At 40.9% G+C, this 18,696-nt stretch overlaps 2 protein-coding genes across 2 annotated transcripts in view; one reads left to right on the forward strand and one right to left on the reverse strand.

The window, feature by feature from the left end:
• Positions 1-1,819: 1,819 nt before the first annotated feature.
• On the reverse strand, positions 1,820-10,021 carry srd5a1 (steroid-5-alpha-reductase, alpha polypeptide 1 (3-oxo-5 alpha-steroid delta 4-dehydrogenase alpha 1)). The gene is made up of 5 exons (XM_048229620.1): positions 9,536-10,021; positions 9,245-9,411; positions 6,169-6,270; positions 2,752-2,902; positions 1,820-2,472 (listed from the first exon to the last, which is right to left on the reverse strand). The coding sequence occupies exons 1-5, from the start codon at positions 9,844-9,846 to the stop codon at positions 2,406-2,408; spliced, it is 798 nt and encodes a 265-aa protein (XP_048085577.1). The 5' UTR covers positions 9,847-10,021; the 3' UTR covers positions 1,820-2,405.
• Positions 10,022-10,223: 202 nt separating this feature from the next.
• The window catches only part of nsun2 (NOP2/Sun RNA methyltransferase 2), a 23,858-nt gene continuing 15,385 nt past the window's right edge, over positions 10,224-18,696 (forward strand). Inside the window, exons 1-8 of the mRNA XM_048230023.1 lie at positions 10,224-10,842; positions 11,267-11,424; positions 11,589-11,693; positions 11,974-12,079; positions 12,238-12,309; positions 12,891-12,975; positions 14,558-14,750; positions 17,714-17,788. Coding sequence (XP_048085980.1) covers positions 10,759-10,842; positions 11,267-11,424; positions 11,589-11,693; positions 11,974-12,079; positions 12,238-12,309; positions 12,891-12,975; positions 14,558-14,750; positions 17,714-17,788 — 878 coding nt within the window. The 5' untranslated portion in view covers positions 10,224-10,758. The remainder of the gene's footprint in view (positions 10,843-11,266; positions 11,425-11,588; positions 11,694-11,973; positions 12,080-12,237; positions 12,310-12,890; positions 12,976-14,557; positions 14,751-17,713; positions 17,789-18,696) is intronic.

An 18,696-nucleotide genomic window follows, 5' to 3' on the forward strand; every position in this document is an offset into this window, starting at 1 on the left:
TTGCCTTCCATGTGCCAGTTTGCCCATTTTAAGCAATATCACAAATCTCAAGGCCAGACTAAGCTGAGAGAGTGAGCAAAAGAGAGGAGCTGCTGTTCTTCTCACTTGTTCCAAACAAGGCTGGCCAGCTAGAAGTGTTAAATTCTACGCACGCTTTTAAGATCACCCCTTTGGAAAAAAAGGCCATCCTCCAGGCTAATAAATCACGATGGGAAGCACTGGTCCGTACAGAGGCAGGAGAGTAGCAGCAGTAGGAGTCTCAGCACATCCTCCCCCTGCCACTGTTATGTAACAGCCTCTTCACTCCCTCCCTGCTCACGTGTGGCATGTGACAGTGTGAGAGGGAAACCCCTCTCAGCGAGACCACTGCCGTCAGCTCGTCTTAGCCTGCACCCAACACGACACACACACACACTGTGCCTTGCCATGCTTGTGACTACCACACAACAAGCATCAGTGGTGCAACAAGCGTGTATGCCAGTCAGATACATATGTCACAAACATCTATAAAGAAGAGGTGGACATGCTACCCCAAGTGCCCCCCAAGGCTACATGAGAGTAGAGTGTGTGAAAATATACTGGCTGACATGGTTGCAACATGCCCTGCTGCTATCTTGTTAACCCATGTAAACACATTCCAGCATTCTGTGAGTGGGGGGAGGGGCGTCCATCTATCTGTATGTATATGCGTGAGACAGACATTGACAGAAAGAGAGAGAGAGAAAAAGAAACAATCAACATAATAGGTATTTGAGTAGCACTCAGGTTTACCTCACAGGAAATATAGGACAATGATGACAGCTAACTTACCTCTTCAAACTGCACATAGCTCCAGGCTTGGGTTGCATAGCACGTCTGTGCAATGCCACATAACATACAGCAGTAGGGGTGGGAGCTGGTTGGGTGGCCTACATGTCAATGGGAAGGTTTCTGTTGGAGCATGTCTGTGGCATGCATGCTGTGAAACTTCAGATAAGGCCCAGATATCGCAAGATAAGGCCCATATCGCAATACAATATAAAGAAGTATTCTTGATCTGATGAGAGAGCTCAAAGTACTCAATACATTCAGCATGTTTGCATGCTCACGAAAAAAACCTTTGAAGTCAATTATTAGTGCAAAGAAACTTTCTGTTCCCTATTTGATCATATCCACAGCAGACCTAATTTGTCTTCTTGATGGTAAACTGCCGACAGGCACTGTTTTGTGCTCAAGATCTTAAGAAATGCACTGCCTGTTGATAATACAGCATTGTGAGTCTACTTCAACTATCAGAGTATCCTGTTAAGAAACCAAATACATCCAATATAGCATATTATTGTTACATTAAGTTTTAATATAAGAAATTGTGTAGTAAGAAACCGTCCCTCATTTTCTTTAAATGTCCAAGAAGTGACTTCCACGACCTTCACATAAATTCAATTGTTTGATCTAGCAATCCGCTATGCCTACCATACCAAATCAAAGCCTAAAATAATTGCAAAGATAACATCCTGTTTATAAAAACAGCCAGGCAGCACAGTACACTTGCCTGTTCTGTTATGACTGGATAGACTGGGCAGAGAGCTGAAGTTGGTGAATGAGGCCCCCTGGAGATGACTGCAGGTGAGCAGCAGACAGCCCCCTTCTCCAGCCCCAGCCAGGTTGACCTCTACAGCTGTTTACAGTGGCCGAGATGTTACCAGTGGCCAGCTTCACTCATAGGACTTATATTATTTTTATTATTTCAAAAGTGTTGTGTATAAGACACCTTTGTATACCCAGGGAGCACACATACTAATGAAAAATGTGCTAATATCTGTGTCATTCTGTACAATGTATAACAGATTGTGGTTAGTGTAAAAAAAATATTTACGTATTTATTTATTTATACAATTTAATGGGTCGCTCCAACACAAGTTTGGGTTTTCGTCCTAAAGAAGACCTGTGGACTGGAACATGTTAACCAAGTTAATTCTCTTCTAATGAAGTTGCTAGAGGGATATCCTGGAATATCTTTATTTCCGTGGAACTTGTTGAAGAGTGGAATTCCACCAAATAAATGTCCTCAAGTGAAAACACCAGGAAAAATTGCAGCATGTACAATGCACCACATGATGTCTTTGAGCTTATAAGAGGTCCAAGGACGGATGAGGATATATAGCTATACCCCTCCCGATACTGGTTCGGCTCATGAGTCAACTTCAAAGAGAAGTGTTACATCAACCTCAGATTTAGTGTGTTGTTCAAGCAAAACCCAATTTCTTACTCACAGCTTCGTATGGTGTTGTTGAATGAATGAAGTAATTTCACAGCATAAAACATAATCTGATGTGCCCTTCGAAGAAAGGTTTACAGAAATAAAGTAAAACAGTGTCTGTTATTAGGCTAGTATGGTTTGCAAAAGTCTAGAAAATTACATGATTTCAAAAAACAAAAGGTAACAGAGCTTTTCTTGATTTTGGGTAGTCTTCAAATTTTGTGAGGTACCACCTGCAACATCAGACAAAAAAATGACAGTATTGACATATTCAGTATATGAATTAATAAAAACTCTCAATATAAAAACACTTCATGCAGTACAGCAATTATTATTGACTCTTGACAGCAAAAGAGTAAATCCCAGCAAGATGTCAATGTAAACATCTTTAGAGGATATATTGACTACACAAAACTAAATCAGAGACGGCATGACTCAATTGCTCTGAGAAATTATATTAACTTAGTTCATATTGGTTTGCAGTATACTGTGGTGAGGTTGTGCATGCTTACTTGTGGTGTGCCATTGCCCTGCTGGCCAGAACGACCAGGGTGAAGAAGGCGAACGCCAAGCTGTGGATAGAATGACCAGCCAAGGCAAATCCAGCCCATTCCGTAATCTCCCCGAAGAAGTTTGCTCCGGAGACAAACTCAAACAAACCACCTGCAGAGAGGAGAAGGCATAGAGAGAGAGAGAGAGAGAGAGAGAGAGATTTATGCTCTGGATCATCCAAGCATTCAATACATTTCCCCAGGCTTAAATAAATAACTTGGGAAAACCCTGCAGTAAAATGTCTGATAGTGCTTTGAATTTAAATGGCACACATATGCAAAACACAGCCTGAAATTCGATAACTAATTTGATTGGGCTCACATGGGAAATATTAAATGTGCAGAGAGTAGCAGCTGCTCTGTCAACTTACCCTGGTTAAATAAAGGTTGATTATATTACAGGTGTTTGATGGATGGAGTTGAAGGCAAGTCAACGCCTTATTTTTCGACAATATCAGAGATATAAGACAGACTGATGACCGGGGAAGTATAGGCAGCACTAATGCCTTGACAGAGACACCATTAGGACCGCACAAGAGCCAGTTAGTAACAACTCATTTTGGATGCCAAGCTGGGAGTCGCTAATTAGGTGTGTATTGTTCCATGTTGTGCTGCGGTATCCTCATTTACTTAGCCAGGGAGCGGGATGCAAACAGACAAGACAGGAGTGCGATACAAAGACACTTTTTCTTTGACAAACACACCAAATTAATTTGCTCAATGACTAAGATGCAGTATAGAGAGAACGAGAGAGAGATAGAGATAAAGAGTTCACTCTGGTTGGATAAGTAATGATTTATTATTTATGATTTATTATTTATTTGCTATTCTAGATAAACATCAACAGCGGGTTTTCAAGTCTGAAAACAGCGAGCAAGCTGTCACTACCAACACACATCCCACAAATTGGATTGTTTCACTATCAACAAAAACACAAGCCAGAGCAAACAATGGATGGCAAAAGCTTTCACTGACATCAAAAATCATCCAAGGACTGGTGCTCTGTTCATTTTGGTTCCACAGAATGCTGAGAGAGCTCCAAGAGCACATAAACATGACAAAACGATACTTTGTCCTGTCAGACATCATGACTGTCTGCAGGGAATTCATGTCCTGGTGGGTTGCTTGGCCAATGACTCACAGAGTAAAGGGCATCTATTTATAATTCTAATGACACATACAAGGTCTGTTCATCACAGAACTGTGGTCTGTTGTTTTGGTCTTCAAATCAAAAGCTCATCTGTGAGATTAGAACCTAAGTCAGACTGTGAGTGTAACCAGAGACTTTCTAATGAGGAGACACAGCACTCAAAAAATCCTCCATAGAAATGCATGGGCTTAGTTTGTAACGCCAATATGGCAGTCGTCTACGCATATCACACCCCTTCCGTGGCAAAACGTTGACATGTGAATACATTGAGCCAATAATGTGGTGTGTTGTGAAGACATCGTGCCAATCATGTGTTGTGATCTCGCCGCTGGAGCAAGATTGCAGTAGATTGGTGTCGTGAAGCCTTGCGCACGCTCATTTCTGCCGAGATGGATGCCCGATGAGTGCCCAAAAAGCATTGCCATATGGCCGCCGAGTGGAGGGACTTGCCTAAAAGGACTTTGGTGTAACACTGTACCTCAAAATGTCAGAGGGCCCTATCATGACAGATCCCCAGGGGAAATTCAAGGTAATTTAGTAGGATGTTCAGTCCACATTAGGAGTGTTTTTGTTATCAAACGTCGAGGGCATGGCACAACAAGGTGTTCCTAGGTTTCTTAATCAGTCATGGGTGTGTTTGGGGCGTAACATCATTTAAACCAATGAGAATAACATCTGTCACTCCCTTTAACGGCGCAAAGCGCGACGTTAAAGAATGCATCAGTATTTTGACAGTCAACGGCGCATTTGAAGAAGTCTGCTTGCAAGACCGTATGGAACAGTCATTCCACTAAACCTTTTTTTTACTTTACTAAAACCTAGCATAGCCATTTAGCATTTGCACTCGTCTATTATTTGAACTCATTGGCAAAGTGAAACTAACTTCACCATGGTGTCAGTCAACAACAAGACAGTTATACGCAGTAAGTTACTTTCACTATTGACTGACAATGGGTTACCATCGAAAACATAGGCTGGAAAACACTTACCCTAATATTTTTTGAATGACTGAATGACAAAACAACTTCTTATATCTTGTGATAGACTTCTGTGACCAGGTTTCTTTATTCTAATTGGTCAGTAATTTCTAATGTTTTGCATGGACGCGTTTTTAGGATGGTGTACAAATGACTGTTGACGATTTATAAAGACAATGTGACCAGGCCACTCCCTAGGTTGTTAATTTTTGACAACACCCCTGGGTTGTTAATTGCCACACCCCCTAGGCATTGTTTAAAAAATAAACGTGCAAAATAAGAAAATAAACTTTGCGCCGGGTGTAAAACGAGTTTTATGTCATGCGCCAGGGTGCAAAAAAGGGCCCAGAATCATTTTCACTGAAATTAGATTCTGGAGATTCTTTTTTTTTTGTCACAGGACTCATTTGGATCTCATTTGCTTTCTGATTATTAAAAACATGATTGTTTGGCCTTGCAGTATCTTGTCACTAGATTATTAGATATCATTTTATAATACATTGCATTATAAGATATGTATAATATATAGAAATGATCAACAACTGTAGTTTGATCATTTTCAGGTAGAGTAGTCTACGGGGGTGAATGCCACTGTCCACCAGTCTTCATTTAAAACTCCACTCCCAAAGGTAAAAGTTAACATTATAATTGTATTATTTCCACATTGCATCAATTTGCATGATGTATATGCACAACACCAAACAATATTTGCTATCACTACATGAGACAGATGTTCAAGTGAAGAAGACGCATTCATTTATAAGGGTGCAAAACGTGACGAAGGTGGTAAAAACAAAATGTTGATCTCATTTTTTTGTAAAGTGGCCTAGCATCCCAAATGCAGATACTGGCGAGAAGTTGAATTCTGATTTGTTTAAATGTAAATATTACAAGGATTAACATCATTCTTACAACATATGATGCAACATGTTATTAAAAATAATTATTAAAAAGAAACTGCCCTCATGATAGGCAAGCTGTTTGTGGTGCATAAGCTGTGTTGTTGGCCAGAGGGTGTTTGAAGGGGAGAAGGAAAGATGTCCTCTTTCAGTGTAGTAAGTCAACATGTCCTTTTTAGTGTGGTAACTCAACATGTCTAGCCTGACAAGCCAGACCAGTCTAGGCTATACAACATGTCCTCTTTAAGTGTAGTTCTCTTTCAACTGCTATGTAAACCGCACCATAATACACACTGAAATCTGAACACAGGGACCTGCATACTGTGTGAATTTGTCTGACACATGCGGTTACCTCTAGGGATTTTGTAGCCAGTCTCTCCAGGCTTCCGGAGGTTCCTAAGGATGTGGTCTGAGTGCACATTGATAAGCCACCCAGCAAACCAAAGGATGGCACCTGCAAAAAAACACATTGGATGATGAAGTGCACCAATATTGTGGACTGTAAAAAGCCTGTGCTGAGGGCAATGACTAAGATGTCAAGAAAATTCACGATGTCTTAATGCAAAGGAAAGAGTGCCAAGCTAAACTTTTTGTGAAATGTCGGGGGGTTGTAGGTGTCGGGGGGTATGATGTAATGGTATGTGTGTGTGTGTGTGTGTGGGGGGTTACCTGTGTGTGTGTGTGTGTGTGTGTGTGTGTGTGTGTGTGTGAGAGAGTATTGTGTACAGGCAACCCCTCACTCAACACCACCATCTACAAACCAATGGGTGTACTTTACAGTCATTAAATGTACACATACAAATTAATTTATTTCATGGGCACTCCACTTGTCCTTATCTTCAAAATGCTGTAACTTTTGATCTACGGCACATAGAAACAAACTTGAACCTGTTTTGTAAACTTTAATTGATTGGTTGTCATGCGACACATGACACATTTTGATGCACCTCTCCTACATGGTTCATCAGAATCATGTCAAAATTAGAGGACATGATATCAAGATGTTGCTGATGTTGAATTGTGAAGGGATTGTTAGGTTGAAATGTGTCCAAATGGATGATGCAATGAATTTAAATATCTCACCGGATATACAGGAAATGTGTTATAGTCACAATGAATTGGACTTTGGAATTAAAATAGCCCCACATCATCACATACCCTTCACCATACCTAGATATTGACTGATCATTATTTCAATAATTGTACAGCAACTCAAGTTATTGTACAGCATACATATTTTTTTATTTAATCCTATCTTTTATGGACAGAGCCCTCACAAATAAACTGATATCAAGAATTAACATAGTTGGTGATGGTGGCAGGGTGCCTTCAAAAGGTAATTACAATTTCTGTTCTATACACCTGATTAACTTACCTTACTTATTTTTTTAATGCTATGATTTTTATCTTAATCAACAATAACAAAATGTATGGCAATTGCAGTTTTATTTTTTTAGGTGCCATCCAGCAGTCCCAGCCTGGAGCCAGAGGCTGGTATTGCACGTCAGATGGGGGATGATCTATGTTAGGCATCAGAAAGGTGGTGTAAGCAAGAAGGCAAGTGCTATGATGATATCACAAAGACATACTACTGCTCAGAAGTGTAGGGTCACTTTTAAATGTCCTCTTTATCAAAAGTGTATAAAGTGTATCCCAAACTTTATAATGGTGGTGTATATATAGTACACATCTGCAATTACTTCTATTGCACCTGACTTCTAGGCTGCTAGTGTGGGTTTGCTTTTATTCGTCAGACAAGCTGAGTACTTTGCATTAAAGGTGCTTTAAACGATGTTGGGTAACGTCACTTATGTTGACGTTCAAACAAAACAGAGAGCTAGCTTGCCCCTCCCTCCCATGCAACTGAAACTCTCCTGAACGTCCATGTCGTCGGTGATTGGCTGGAACAGTTTGTTATGTGTCATGGTCCAGGCTGGACCAGGCTGCAACATCGCTTAGAGCACCTTAAATTATATTCATGGACAGGGTCAATCGTGAAATATATTCTTTTATATGCTTTCTTTCTCTTTTATAGACACTTGACTTTTACTGCCGAAGGTACCATCAGAGCACCTCTCCCTACCCTGCAGGACATCTATACCAGAAGAGTATGGACAAGAGCCCAAACTATTTTAACGGACATTTCATTCCCTGGCCATGGACTGTTTTAACCACTGAGGTCAAGCAGACATCTCTGTTCCCACATGGCTAAAACAGACTGAGGAGGAGTTTCTTTCCTCAAGCGGTTCCACAAATTTTAAATGAGTGATTTAAAATATATATGTATTTAGGTTCTTATATTTTTAATGCTTAATGATTTGAATTGTTTTTTTTATAAAATATAAGAGTACAAATATTATTATATGTTAATATTATAAGTATTGTAAAGTTGTAAAGGGGACAGGAATGTAATTGCAAAATATTTTTCACAGGTGATTTTGTTAACAAAACAGAAACAAAGGAAAGATGTTTGAATACATGTTGGTGGGGGGGTTTGCAAAAGATTTTTCATAAGTAATTTTGTTTGAATGTAAAAAAATGAAAAAGGTGTTTGAATACATATCATTTGAAAAAAAGAACTTGTTTTTTTCCTCTGTACACAACACTGCAATAGTGAAGAACCATACACTGCATTTAAAGAACCATTTACATATAAGCAAGAACCATTCTTATCTGAAGAACCATTTTTTAATGGTTCTACAATGATCAACATGGGTTTCTAAAGAACCCTTTTAAAAGAGGTTCTCCAAAGAACCTTATTTTCTATAAGTTCTTTGAAGAACCAGAAATGGTGCCTTGAAGAACCCTTTCTTGGCGGTTCTTTGAAGCACCTTTGAGGGTTCTTTGAAGAACCATTCAATGAAATGGTTCTTGTTCTTTGTTGAACCAAAAATGGTTCCCCTATGGCATCACTCTAAAGAACCATTTTTGGTTCTGGTTTGCACCTTTTTTTTCTGTGTGTATGGATAATTATAAAAACGGTCCTTTCATTATACTAATAAAACATGAACAATTATTTTTATCACCCCTTGGTCAGCTCCTATCTACGAGTATAGTAATATATATCAATGGTGATGCACCTTTTGTTTGCACCTCCAACAGCATGGCGTAGCCTACCTGTTGTCGCCCACAAATGCCCAGATGTTTGTATCAAAGAATACAAGACAATATATGACTGTAATGCATAACACCCCCATCAGCTCATACTTCTTGACTGATATTTAGTCTATTCTATTATATTGTATTCAAGTCTGCCACATCACTCAACGTGATTCAAACTCCAATCTTTTTAGTACAGAAAATGTGCACTGTTGAACTGATATATTTTCAACAACCAACTCAGCTCGCATTGTGATCATGGCTTTAACACACAGTATACATCAAAGAGGTGGTGGTAAACAACACCAACCTGCAGGGCATAGACTCACCTGAGATGAAACAGGGATGTGTAACCCAGTCTGCAGGGTACTCTGCATAATGGCTCAAATATCTTGTTTGCAGATAACCATTGAATATGCAGAAGACAATGGCGAGTGCAAAAGACACAAAAGGTGTGGGTTTCCCCCCTCGAATTAAAAACGGGTATATAAGAGACCTAAAAAACAACATATTATTGTTATTATTACATATATTACAACTAAGCAAATTTAATTAAATTGATGGTGCAGCTTGATACAGACATTTCAGACAATACGTCTAGAAGATTTACTATTGCATACCTTTGTACATAATGGCAAAAATACATGCACAATAGTAATTGATTTGGCAGGTGAGATGTTCTCGACGCTGAGGTAAAGAAGACCAAACAGAAAGGTACCAGGATTGCCGGAAGCTCTTGTACAAACCAAGCGAATTTGACGTTGACAGGAAATCCGTATCTGCTGGAGGCGTACCTGCCATAAGGTACGTTCTCAAAAAGTAACGTTACAAAAGTTAGAAGTGCCATAAGTATCAATAAGTAAGCGCTGCAGTCTAAGATGTATAGCTCCTCTGCCTCTGAAGAGAACAGGCTTTTCAGGATGTAGTCCATAGTAGCCTACACCTTCATTCAGCCGAGATCAACTAGTAATTTGAATGAATATTACACTAAATACTAAGCTTAGACAATAAAACGTAACCTGCATGTAAATAACAGATATAATGCACGCTACAGCACCTTCAGTTTTAACGAATGGAAATTGTTCAGCTTCACTCACAGTGGCCGAAACGCATGATCAGCTAAGCTGTTATACGTGACGCACCAATCCGAGAGAAGCTAGGCGTGTCATCAATATGAAGAAGCCAATGAAAACGTACTTTTTGAAAACATTGCCATCCCTATTATGTATATTATTCAACATCACGTTACCTAAGAACTAGTTGCTGTCAAAAAATTAAGTAGCGCAGATATGTTGTTTTTTCTTTTGGGAAGAGAGCATTGTTTCTGGTACCATGGACTTAACTATCATGCAAACTGCTTTCACAAAATGATGATAGGACGATTTTGTCACCTCTGAATTTCCCTACAAGCACACTGATTAGAGCACGTACTTTTGAACAGATTCTCATTTTAAAGAGAAAGTAAGATATTTGACAGTGCTTGCATTAACCACCCCACTGTAGCCTAGTCATCACCTCGGGAGTCTGGATCTACTGACCAATTTTAACACGTATTTTCTGGATAGGTATTTAATTCTGCAAATATCTGAACCATTGGCTGTACAATACTAGTAGGTCTACAAGTATACTAGTATGATTTTATGAGAAAAAATAAATCGCAGGCGCTTATGGTCACCTAAAAAGGGTCCTTTCTCCATGTAGCGAGTGTAGAGTTGACGTCATTACCAGTTGAACACGAGCGTTCCTTGCTGTGCTTAACAACTGGATAGAGTTGAGCAAGCTGAATTTCACTCATTCAAAAACGCTGCCCAGATTTATTTCCCGAGTTGTTACCTACCGCAACATGGGTAAAAGAAACAGAGACAAACAACGAAAACAACAGCAGAGGGATGGCAAACCTGCTGATGACAGAGACAGAAATAATGCCGTAAGTAACGTTTGCTCATGCCATCTCACTTCTAGAGGCAATGCTTAGTCTCTGCCAGCCGAATCGGTTTAATTGTGCAAATATGATTTTGTGTCTTTCCAACCTGTCAGTTGTTGAGAAGTTGTTTGTTAAATCTAACCTGATTGCATTAGCTTCGTGCGATACAGTGCACCAAGCACGTAGCTAGCTAGCCTAGAGCTACACATTTTGCAAATGGTGCTGAAAACGTCTAAGAATGCAATGCAATGACTTATTGTGATTGTTTGCAAATGGGACTGGCGGGGAATGTTACCTAAACATTGGTAGAATATTGCTGTTAAAGGGTACTATATGTTTCTTTGTTCAGCCTGCTTTATTTGTTGTCATAACCTTAACAGAAAGATATGTAACTCTAGACATGATTTGCTCTGTTCTCCCATGCTAGGGTTGGGGTGCAGGTTACTCTGAAATCATCAAGGAAAACAAGCTGTTCGAGCAGTACTATAAGGAGCTTAAGATCGTGCCAGATGGAGAGTTTGAGGAATTTATGGATGCTATGCGGGAACCTCTGCCTGCTACCATACGCATCACTGGATATAAAAGGTTACAACATGGGCAATTCTGCTCTTCTCTTTCTCTTACTGGTGCGTTACTAATTATCTGGTGGAGCAAGCAACATAGCTGTAGGCCTACTGTCAGATAATCAGCCAGTGAGTCTGAATGTGTCGTCTGCCTTTTTACATACAAACATATGTTTCCTTCATCAGCCATGCCAAAGAGATCCTTCACACTCTGAAGGAAAAGTATTTCAAGGATATTCAGGATCTTGAAGTGGATGGTCAGAAGATAGAGGCCCCACAGCCTCTTAGTTGGTAGGTGGCCAAAAGTGTACAAGTGTTTACTATTTTAACTGAACGTGTGATCTCCAGATGACAGACCTTCATGGTCCAACTCTGTACTCCTTTGCTGCACTATAACCTAAACCTAAGCCTCAAGGTGCAACATGCATCGTATAATGTGATACAGATTTGTGAATAGCAGCTTCAGCCATGCCTGATGGTCTCTCTTGCTTTTGAATGAAATGCTTGATGAGGAATCAAGCACAAATTTATCTGAATGTTTTCTCAACCCGTTTCCTGATTCCTGCCTCAGGTACCCTGATGAGCTGGCGTGGCACACCAACCTGAGCAGGAAGATTTTGCGCAAGTCTCCCCTGCTAGAGAAGTTCCACCAGTTTCTGGTCAGCGAAACAGAATCGGTAGGTTGAGAGCCTTGCAAGACGGTGCAAGTTTAGCGGCACTGTGTAACCAGAGGCTTGTTAATGAGTAATCCAATGAATGACAAGGCTAATCTGTATTTTGTGGGATTAGCCGTTTTAGATGAATCACCTCTTGATTGTTTTTTCCTTTCTGCCAGGGAAACATAAGCAGACAAGAAGCTGTCAGTATGCTCCCTCCTCTGCTTCTTAAAATTGAGCCACACCACAAGGTAATACTTCACTGATACTAAAAAAAAAAGACATATTTTGAGTTTACATTGGCTTCCTTTCAAGACATTGGGGACAGCCGTGGCCTACTGGTTAGGGCTTGTAACCGAAGGGTTGCCGGTTCGATCCCCGGCCCCTTAGGAAAAATGTGGGTGGGGGAAGCGGTTGAGCACTGCTCTCCTATGCCCACATCCCAAGGCACCTAACCCCTCACTGATCCCCGAGCGCCGCTGTGGCAGGCAGCTCACTGCTCTGAGTTAGTGTGTGCTTCACCTCACTGTGTGTTCACTGTGTGCTGTGTATGTTTCACTAATTCACGGATTGGGATAAATGCAGAGACCAAGTTTCCCTCACGGGATCAAAAAAGTATGTATACTATACTTGTACTGTGTGGTTTGGGTCACTTCATTTCCTGACCCAATTTCATTTTTTTTATGGATTTTTTGGGTTGTGTTGCTTTGACTGTTGACTGTTGTGTTGCTTTGACTGTTGTTTGCTGTGACTCCTCAACATTGTAGTTGTAAAGTGTTTATTGTGTTGTATTGTTTGTTTATTTATTGTGTTGTATTATTTTTATCCGTAGATCCTGGACATGTGTGCTGCCCCAGGATCCAAGACATCTCAACTGATTGAGATGCTCCACTCCGACATGGATGTCGCGTTCCCTGGTAGGTGGCTTATTTTGGATTTATTGATTTTCCCAAAAGAAGGTTCTTCATGCATCTTTAGTTTGCTTATTATGACCGCCGCGCAGCGAAGATTTTTTTTTTTTTTTTTTTTTCTTTCTTTTTTTCTTTTTGTCCAAATTTCCGTCAAGGATTCCCGGGACACTGAAAGACCGGGGTAGACGAAACTTGGTGGGCATGTAACCCCATATGGATAGCATGGAACCATCGTTTTTCGTTTTTGGCCGGAGTAGTAGGTGTAGGTGGCCGGAGACAGTTTTCTGTGAATATCTCGAGAACCGTAGGGCCTAGGAGGTCCACCTTTTTTTTTTGTATGTTGGTCTTAAGGGGGCATGTCAACCCATCCCATTACCACTTATTTCATGTATAGCGCCACCTAGTTAAAAATTAAAAAGCAAAAAATGAGGTGTTTTCATCACAATATTTCTGGCTGACATGGTCAAAACTGCACGAAATTGAAAGTGTAGGATCATTGACACCCTCTGAATGCATGCCAAGTTTTGGGAACTTTCGTTCATGGGGGGCCTTACAATAAAATAATTTATGTGTACATTTAGTGACCGTACACCAACAAGGATTCCCGGGACACTGAAAGACCAGGGTACACGAAACTTGGTGGGCATGTAACGCCACATGGATAGCATGGAACCATCGTTTTTTGTTTTGATCTGTAGCCCCCGCTGTACTGGACCCCCCTCGATTTGTCAGTTTTGTCTTTGTATAAGTATATATACTTTTTTGATCCCGTGAGGGGAAATTCTGCATTTAACCCAATCGGTGAATTAGTGAAACACAAACAGCACACAGTGAACACACAGTGAGGTGAAGCACACACTAATCCCGGCGCAGTGAGCTGCCTGCTACAACGGCGGCGCTCGGGGAGCAGTGAGGGGTTAGGTGCCTTGCTCAAGGGCACTTCAGCCGCGGCCCACTGGTCGGGGCTCGAACCAGAGTGCTAACCAGTGGGCCACGGCTGCCCAACACGTGTTCACACTTGATCACGTGTCTGTCTCAGGAGCTCACATTGTAAATCAGTAGAACTGGTAAAGCTGTTGAATTGCAATTGTGTTGTATAATGTCAGTGAGCCATGCAGTAATAGTGAGTTGTCTGTAAACCAAAAGAGAGAAATACATTTTTTTCTGAGGTGAAGATACTCCAGCCAATGCACAGCATGCATTTTTCTTGGCTGTTGTAATGGCCAGTATTGCTGGCTTATAGGGACTGTGGATTGATATTATCATTTCATATAAACATTGGCTCATTATAATGTTAGCGGTTGCTGGCTGATAATGACAGTTTTTTATTTTGTTTGAGTGCTACATGAGACACATGTGCAATGAGCCTTCAGATTGCTTATGGATATCCGTAGTTCATCAGTGTAACACATCAACACTACTTTTTCATCTCTCTGTCTCTCAATTCAAATTGTCTGTCTGTCCCTCAATTCAAATGAGCTTTATTGGCATGCATATTTTAAAGCATAGCATTCAAAGCAAACCTATTTGAAAATCTGTTTGAAAATAAATAATAATTAATGATAACAAATATCTTTTTCTCTCTCAGAGGGCTTTGTGATCGCTAACGACTCAGACAACAAGCGCTGCTACCTGCTGGTGCACCAGGCCAAGCGACTGAACAGCCCGTGCATCATGGTGGTCAACCACGACGCCTCCTGCATGCCCCGTTTTCAAGTGGACAAGGATGGCGGCAAGGAGACCCTATTCTACGACCGCATCCTCTGTGACGTGCCCTGCAGGTGAGCTCCTCTAATGAACGCCGCCTGGCTCTGCCACCCATATGCTCACAATCTCACAATCCAAACTTTTCTCATCTGTTGTTTCCCATTGGTGGAATGCAATACCAGTTCACTACCAGAGCACTACCACTATCCATCTCTATTTTCAAAAACCTCCTGAAGATCCAACTCTTCCAAGAGTATCTCCTCTCTTAGCACAGCTGGACATGCTTACTCTAGCACTTAACAATACCTTCTTCCCTATCCTGACTATCCCTCCTCTCCCTCCCTTGACTTTGCTTGAACTGTCATTCTATGTTACGTGAGTAGTACTTATTGCTGCACTAACAATATCCTAGTGGCACTCTACTTGTATTCTACCTTGATTGTTGTCGCTTTGGATAAAAGCGTCAGCTAGATCACTAAATGTAAATGTAAATGTAGGTCATGCTACAACTTCTGTGCTGCTTGATACAAGAGGAAAACACCCTCTGTTCAAGAAACCATGGTTTGTGATCAAGAAAGGCATTCAGACTTTTAAAAATATATAATTTTTTATTAGAATTTTTTTTTATAGACCCTTTCAAGAGTTCCATTATTAGCATCATAGTTGGCCCCACAAGGCTTCCGTTTTAACATTCCATATGTTATCTTAATGCAGAGGAAGTAGATTTTGTTTTTATTGTTGAAAGGGTCTATATGACAATATTGCTGAAAAAATATTGCAATATTGTTTTCATCTTCAGTATCTTGCAGCTCATAGCCCTTAATATGTACACATTCAAACTGTCAGCATTGTCAGAGTGGTTCACCATAATGAAATCAGTCATGCATGCTTATCGATGATGATGATGATGCTGATGCACATTTACTATAATACAACAGTAATACATTTCTTTGCCATAGAGTGCCCTCAATTGCATTGCAATTGCTTAATTGTTTTGCTCATGTCCTCTGTAGTCCTATATTTCTGTTTGTGCGGTTGTTGTTGTTAATCTTAGTGTGTATCTTCCAAGCCTTAGTAATTAAGGTTTGTCCTAAGGAGTGCCCTGCTCAGTCAGTCAGTGCCACCAGTGCTACTTATAGACACAGAGACATGGTTGTGTGCATGGCAGTGACCTTTAGGGGCAAACCGAATGGCTATTTGGATCTTATCTTGTCAGCACAGAGTTTTACTTTTTCAATTATAGGTCATTTGTCATGCTGCAGGCTTTAAATATTCTACCCTGAAAATAATGAATGTTTAGAGACCTTTCTAATTTGAAGGCTTAAACAACCTTTTCTTAAGCTTTATTGTGTTAGAATTTTCATGTGAGACTGAAAGGTATGATTCAACACACACACATGTCATACACGAAAACAAACATTTTTGGACATTAAGTCCAATATCCTAGTGTCACACACGTCATACACGAAAACCAACATTTTTGGACATTAAAGTTCTGAACACTACAAAAGGAGCAAAAAGGAAACTTGGCAATGTGCCTAAGTGGAACTGATTGTTGTGGAGCCTCTGTCCTTATACAACAATTTCAACTCTGGCTGCAGTCTGGGTTGCATGTCAAAACCCATCAAGGGTAGTTGTTTTCTGTTTTCGTACGCCGTCATCATATCATTTCATTTCTGCCTTAAATGAAGGCAAGAAGGCAGAGCTTCCAGTCGAGGAGGAAAAAAAGAGCTAAAATGACTTCTGGGAAGGATTTGTGGCTGCGCCGTTTGATTGTGTACTTTTCACTGAGAATACCCAGCTGAGGTTTCCCGCCCCTTCCCTGTCTCTTTTCATGTTCTGTTTTGATATTCATTTGTTGTCCAATTCGATTCTTTGTCATTTGACTTCGCTGTGCACTTCTGTAATGTTTTCTCAATGGGGTGATGGATTTGCGAGGATGGACCGTAAATTTGCATTGGAGAGAGAGTTGTCATAGAAAGCTATATCTATCATAAGTAGATGTGGCCCAGAGGACACACGCTCACTCTCTCACACAGCCACACACAGAGAGTCAGGCCCACTGGACCTACTAGGTAGTCTGTGGTCCGAAGCATTAAAATGACCACAGGTTTGTTTTCATGTGCATGCATTCATGCGCGCGCACACACACACACACACAGAAGTTATGTGCAGGAAAAGGATGTGTGTGTGTTATTGTGTGTGTGTGTGTGTGTGTGTGTGTGTGTGTGTGTGTGTGTGTGTGTGTGTGTGTGTGTGTGTGTGTGTGTGTGTGTGTGTGTGTGTGTGTGTGTGTGTGTGTGTGTGTGTGTGTGTGTGTGTGTGTGTGTGTGTGTCTCTTTCTCGGCACAGCACAGATGGAACATTAAGCCCGTCGTTCCCTGCCAAGCACAACAGGCCTCTGTGCTCAGTACCAGGCTAGGATATGAAAGATGGGCACATGCCTTAAAAACACATATGCGGTCAGAGCATTTTTGTGCTGCGTCTGCGTTTTTTTTCTCTCCACGGCGCGGGCACAGCTTGACTGCGCTGAGCGGCATAATTACGGCCTGCCGGCAGGGCCCTTTCAAGCCCAAACGGATCATGTTGCCCCAACACACAGACACGCTGCCCGAAATAGTGAGGAGGAAAACGAGGCCAAATTGGCAGTCCGGTTGATCGCACAACCAACTGCAGGAGAAGGACAACATCCATGTGACCTCTCATCGGGGTCACAGGAAGTGCATGCTTTGCTGCCTCAGATGAGCTGAGGCTGCAACTAATGACTCGACAGGGCGGTTTTGGGCCTGTTGTTTTTGTTCTGTCTGCAACAATGTGTATTTTTGCAATATGTTATACATTATGGATCACTGTGTTCGTGCTTTTAACTGTTCAATTGGGGGTGGGGTAGCAGCTGGTCTTTGTACTGTCAAAGAACATTTTGAAACACATGTGATTCACTATGATGTATTTTGAACCTGAGAGTAAGTGGTAGTGTTATACTGCATGTGGAGGTTTTTACAGTGTGTTTTTCCTTTGTTTTGTTCCATCTTTGCAGTGGCGATGGGACGATGCGGAAGAACATTGACGTGTGGAAAAAATGGACCACTAGCAACAGCCTGCACCTACATGGGTATGACTGTTCAATAGAGCTACTGACCAGTTTGTCTGGATGCACAATACATTAGTGTTGCACGGTGCACCGATACTACAAAAGTATCGCAATACCCTGAAATTAAAAATGTCACGATGCCTAATTTTATTAGTATCGATACTTTTGAGAATGACCGTGTTCTTTTGAAGTAACGTGTGTGCACAAGGCATGCTTCTAGCGCCTCCTCCCCTAACCTGTGGCTGTGCGTCTTTTCTCCTCACACACACGTAAGCGCAGCTGTCGTGCTAAACAGCGAGACATGGAGACATGGCTGCTAGTTCAAGTGATGCTATGGTAACACATCATAATAGGCTAATATCAAGTTGATTTGCTCACTTGCATCTCACAAGTTTGTGTTGCTAACCTACCTAGGCTGTTGGATTTTGGTCATTTAGGCCTACTCATACAGTCTATGGGCCTACTATTTGGGTTTAATGTCATTTAGAAATAGGCTAAGCAACCATGGCAAACTTTTACATCTGAAGAGGGATCCTTGCTAACTATCTCGCTAGCTCAGGTCACGTTTGACAATTATTGCTCGCTAAAATCATTAATGAACATTGCAGGACACTTATCTCTTCTGATCCCAGAAATATTTTCTTCGACTTGTACATTTACTTGTACATTTGAACATTTATTTTATCTAATGACATACAAAACATAATTAATTGCATCCACATATTCTTATGCGCTATGTGCAACTTTTATTCACTAGACTAAAACCGTGAGACAAGGTCAATTACTAGTGATGGGCAAATGAAGCTTTGGTGAACCCACTGAACCACAGTAGAGTGAATCTAGCGACACTAGCTGAAAAGCAAAAAGATGGCCGCCACACATACATTTTTCAACATAAAAGTCCTTAGCAAACCAATGTTTTTGGTTAC

The sequence above is a fragment of the Alosa alosa genome, chromosome 20, assembly GCF_017589495.1.
Source record: "Alosa alosa isolate M-15738 ecotype Scorff River chromosome 20, AALO_Geno_1.1, whole genome shotgun sequence".
In the NCBI taxonomy this organism is placed as follows: Eukaryota; Metazoa; Chordata; class Actinopteri; order Clupeiformes; family Clupeidae; genus Alosa; species Alosa alosa.

Coding starts and splice junctions, on each gene's coding strand:
- srd5a1 (XM_048229620.1), bottom strand. CDS start 9,846: ATGGACTACATCCTGAAAAGCCTGTTCTCTTCAGAGGCAGAGGAGCTA. Junction 2,903..6,168: donor TGGCTACAAAATCCCTAGAG/GTAACCGCATGT, acceptor TCCTCTCTGCAG/GTGGTTTGTTTGAGTTTGTC. Junction 2,473..2,751: donor AGGGCAATGGCACACCACAA/GTAAGCATGCAC, acceptor CTGATGTTGCAG/GTGGTACCTCACAAAATTTG.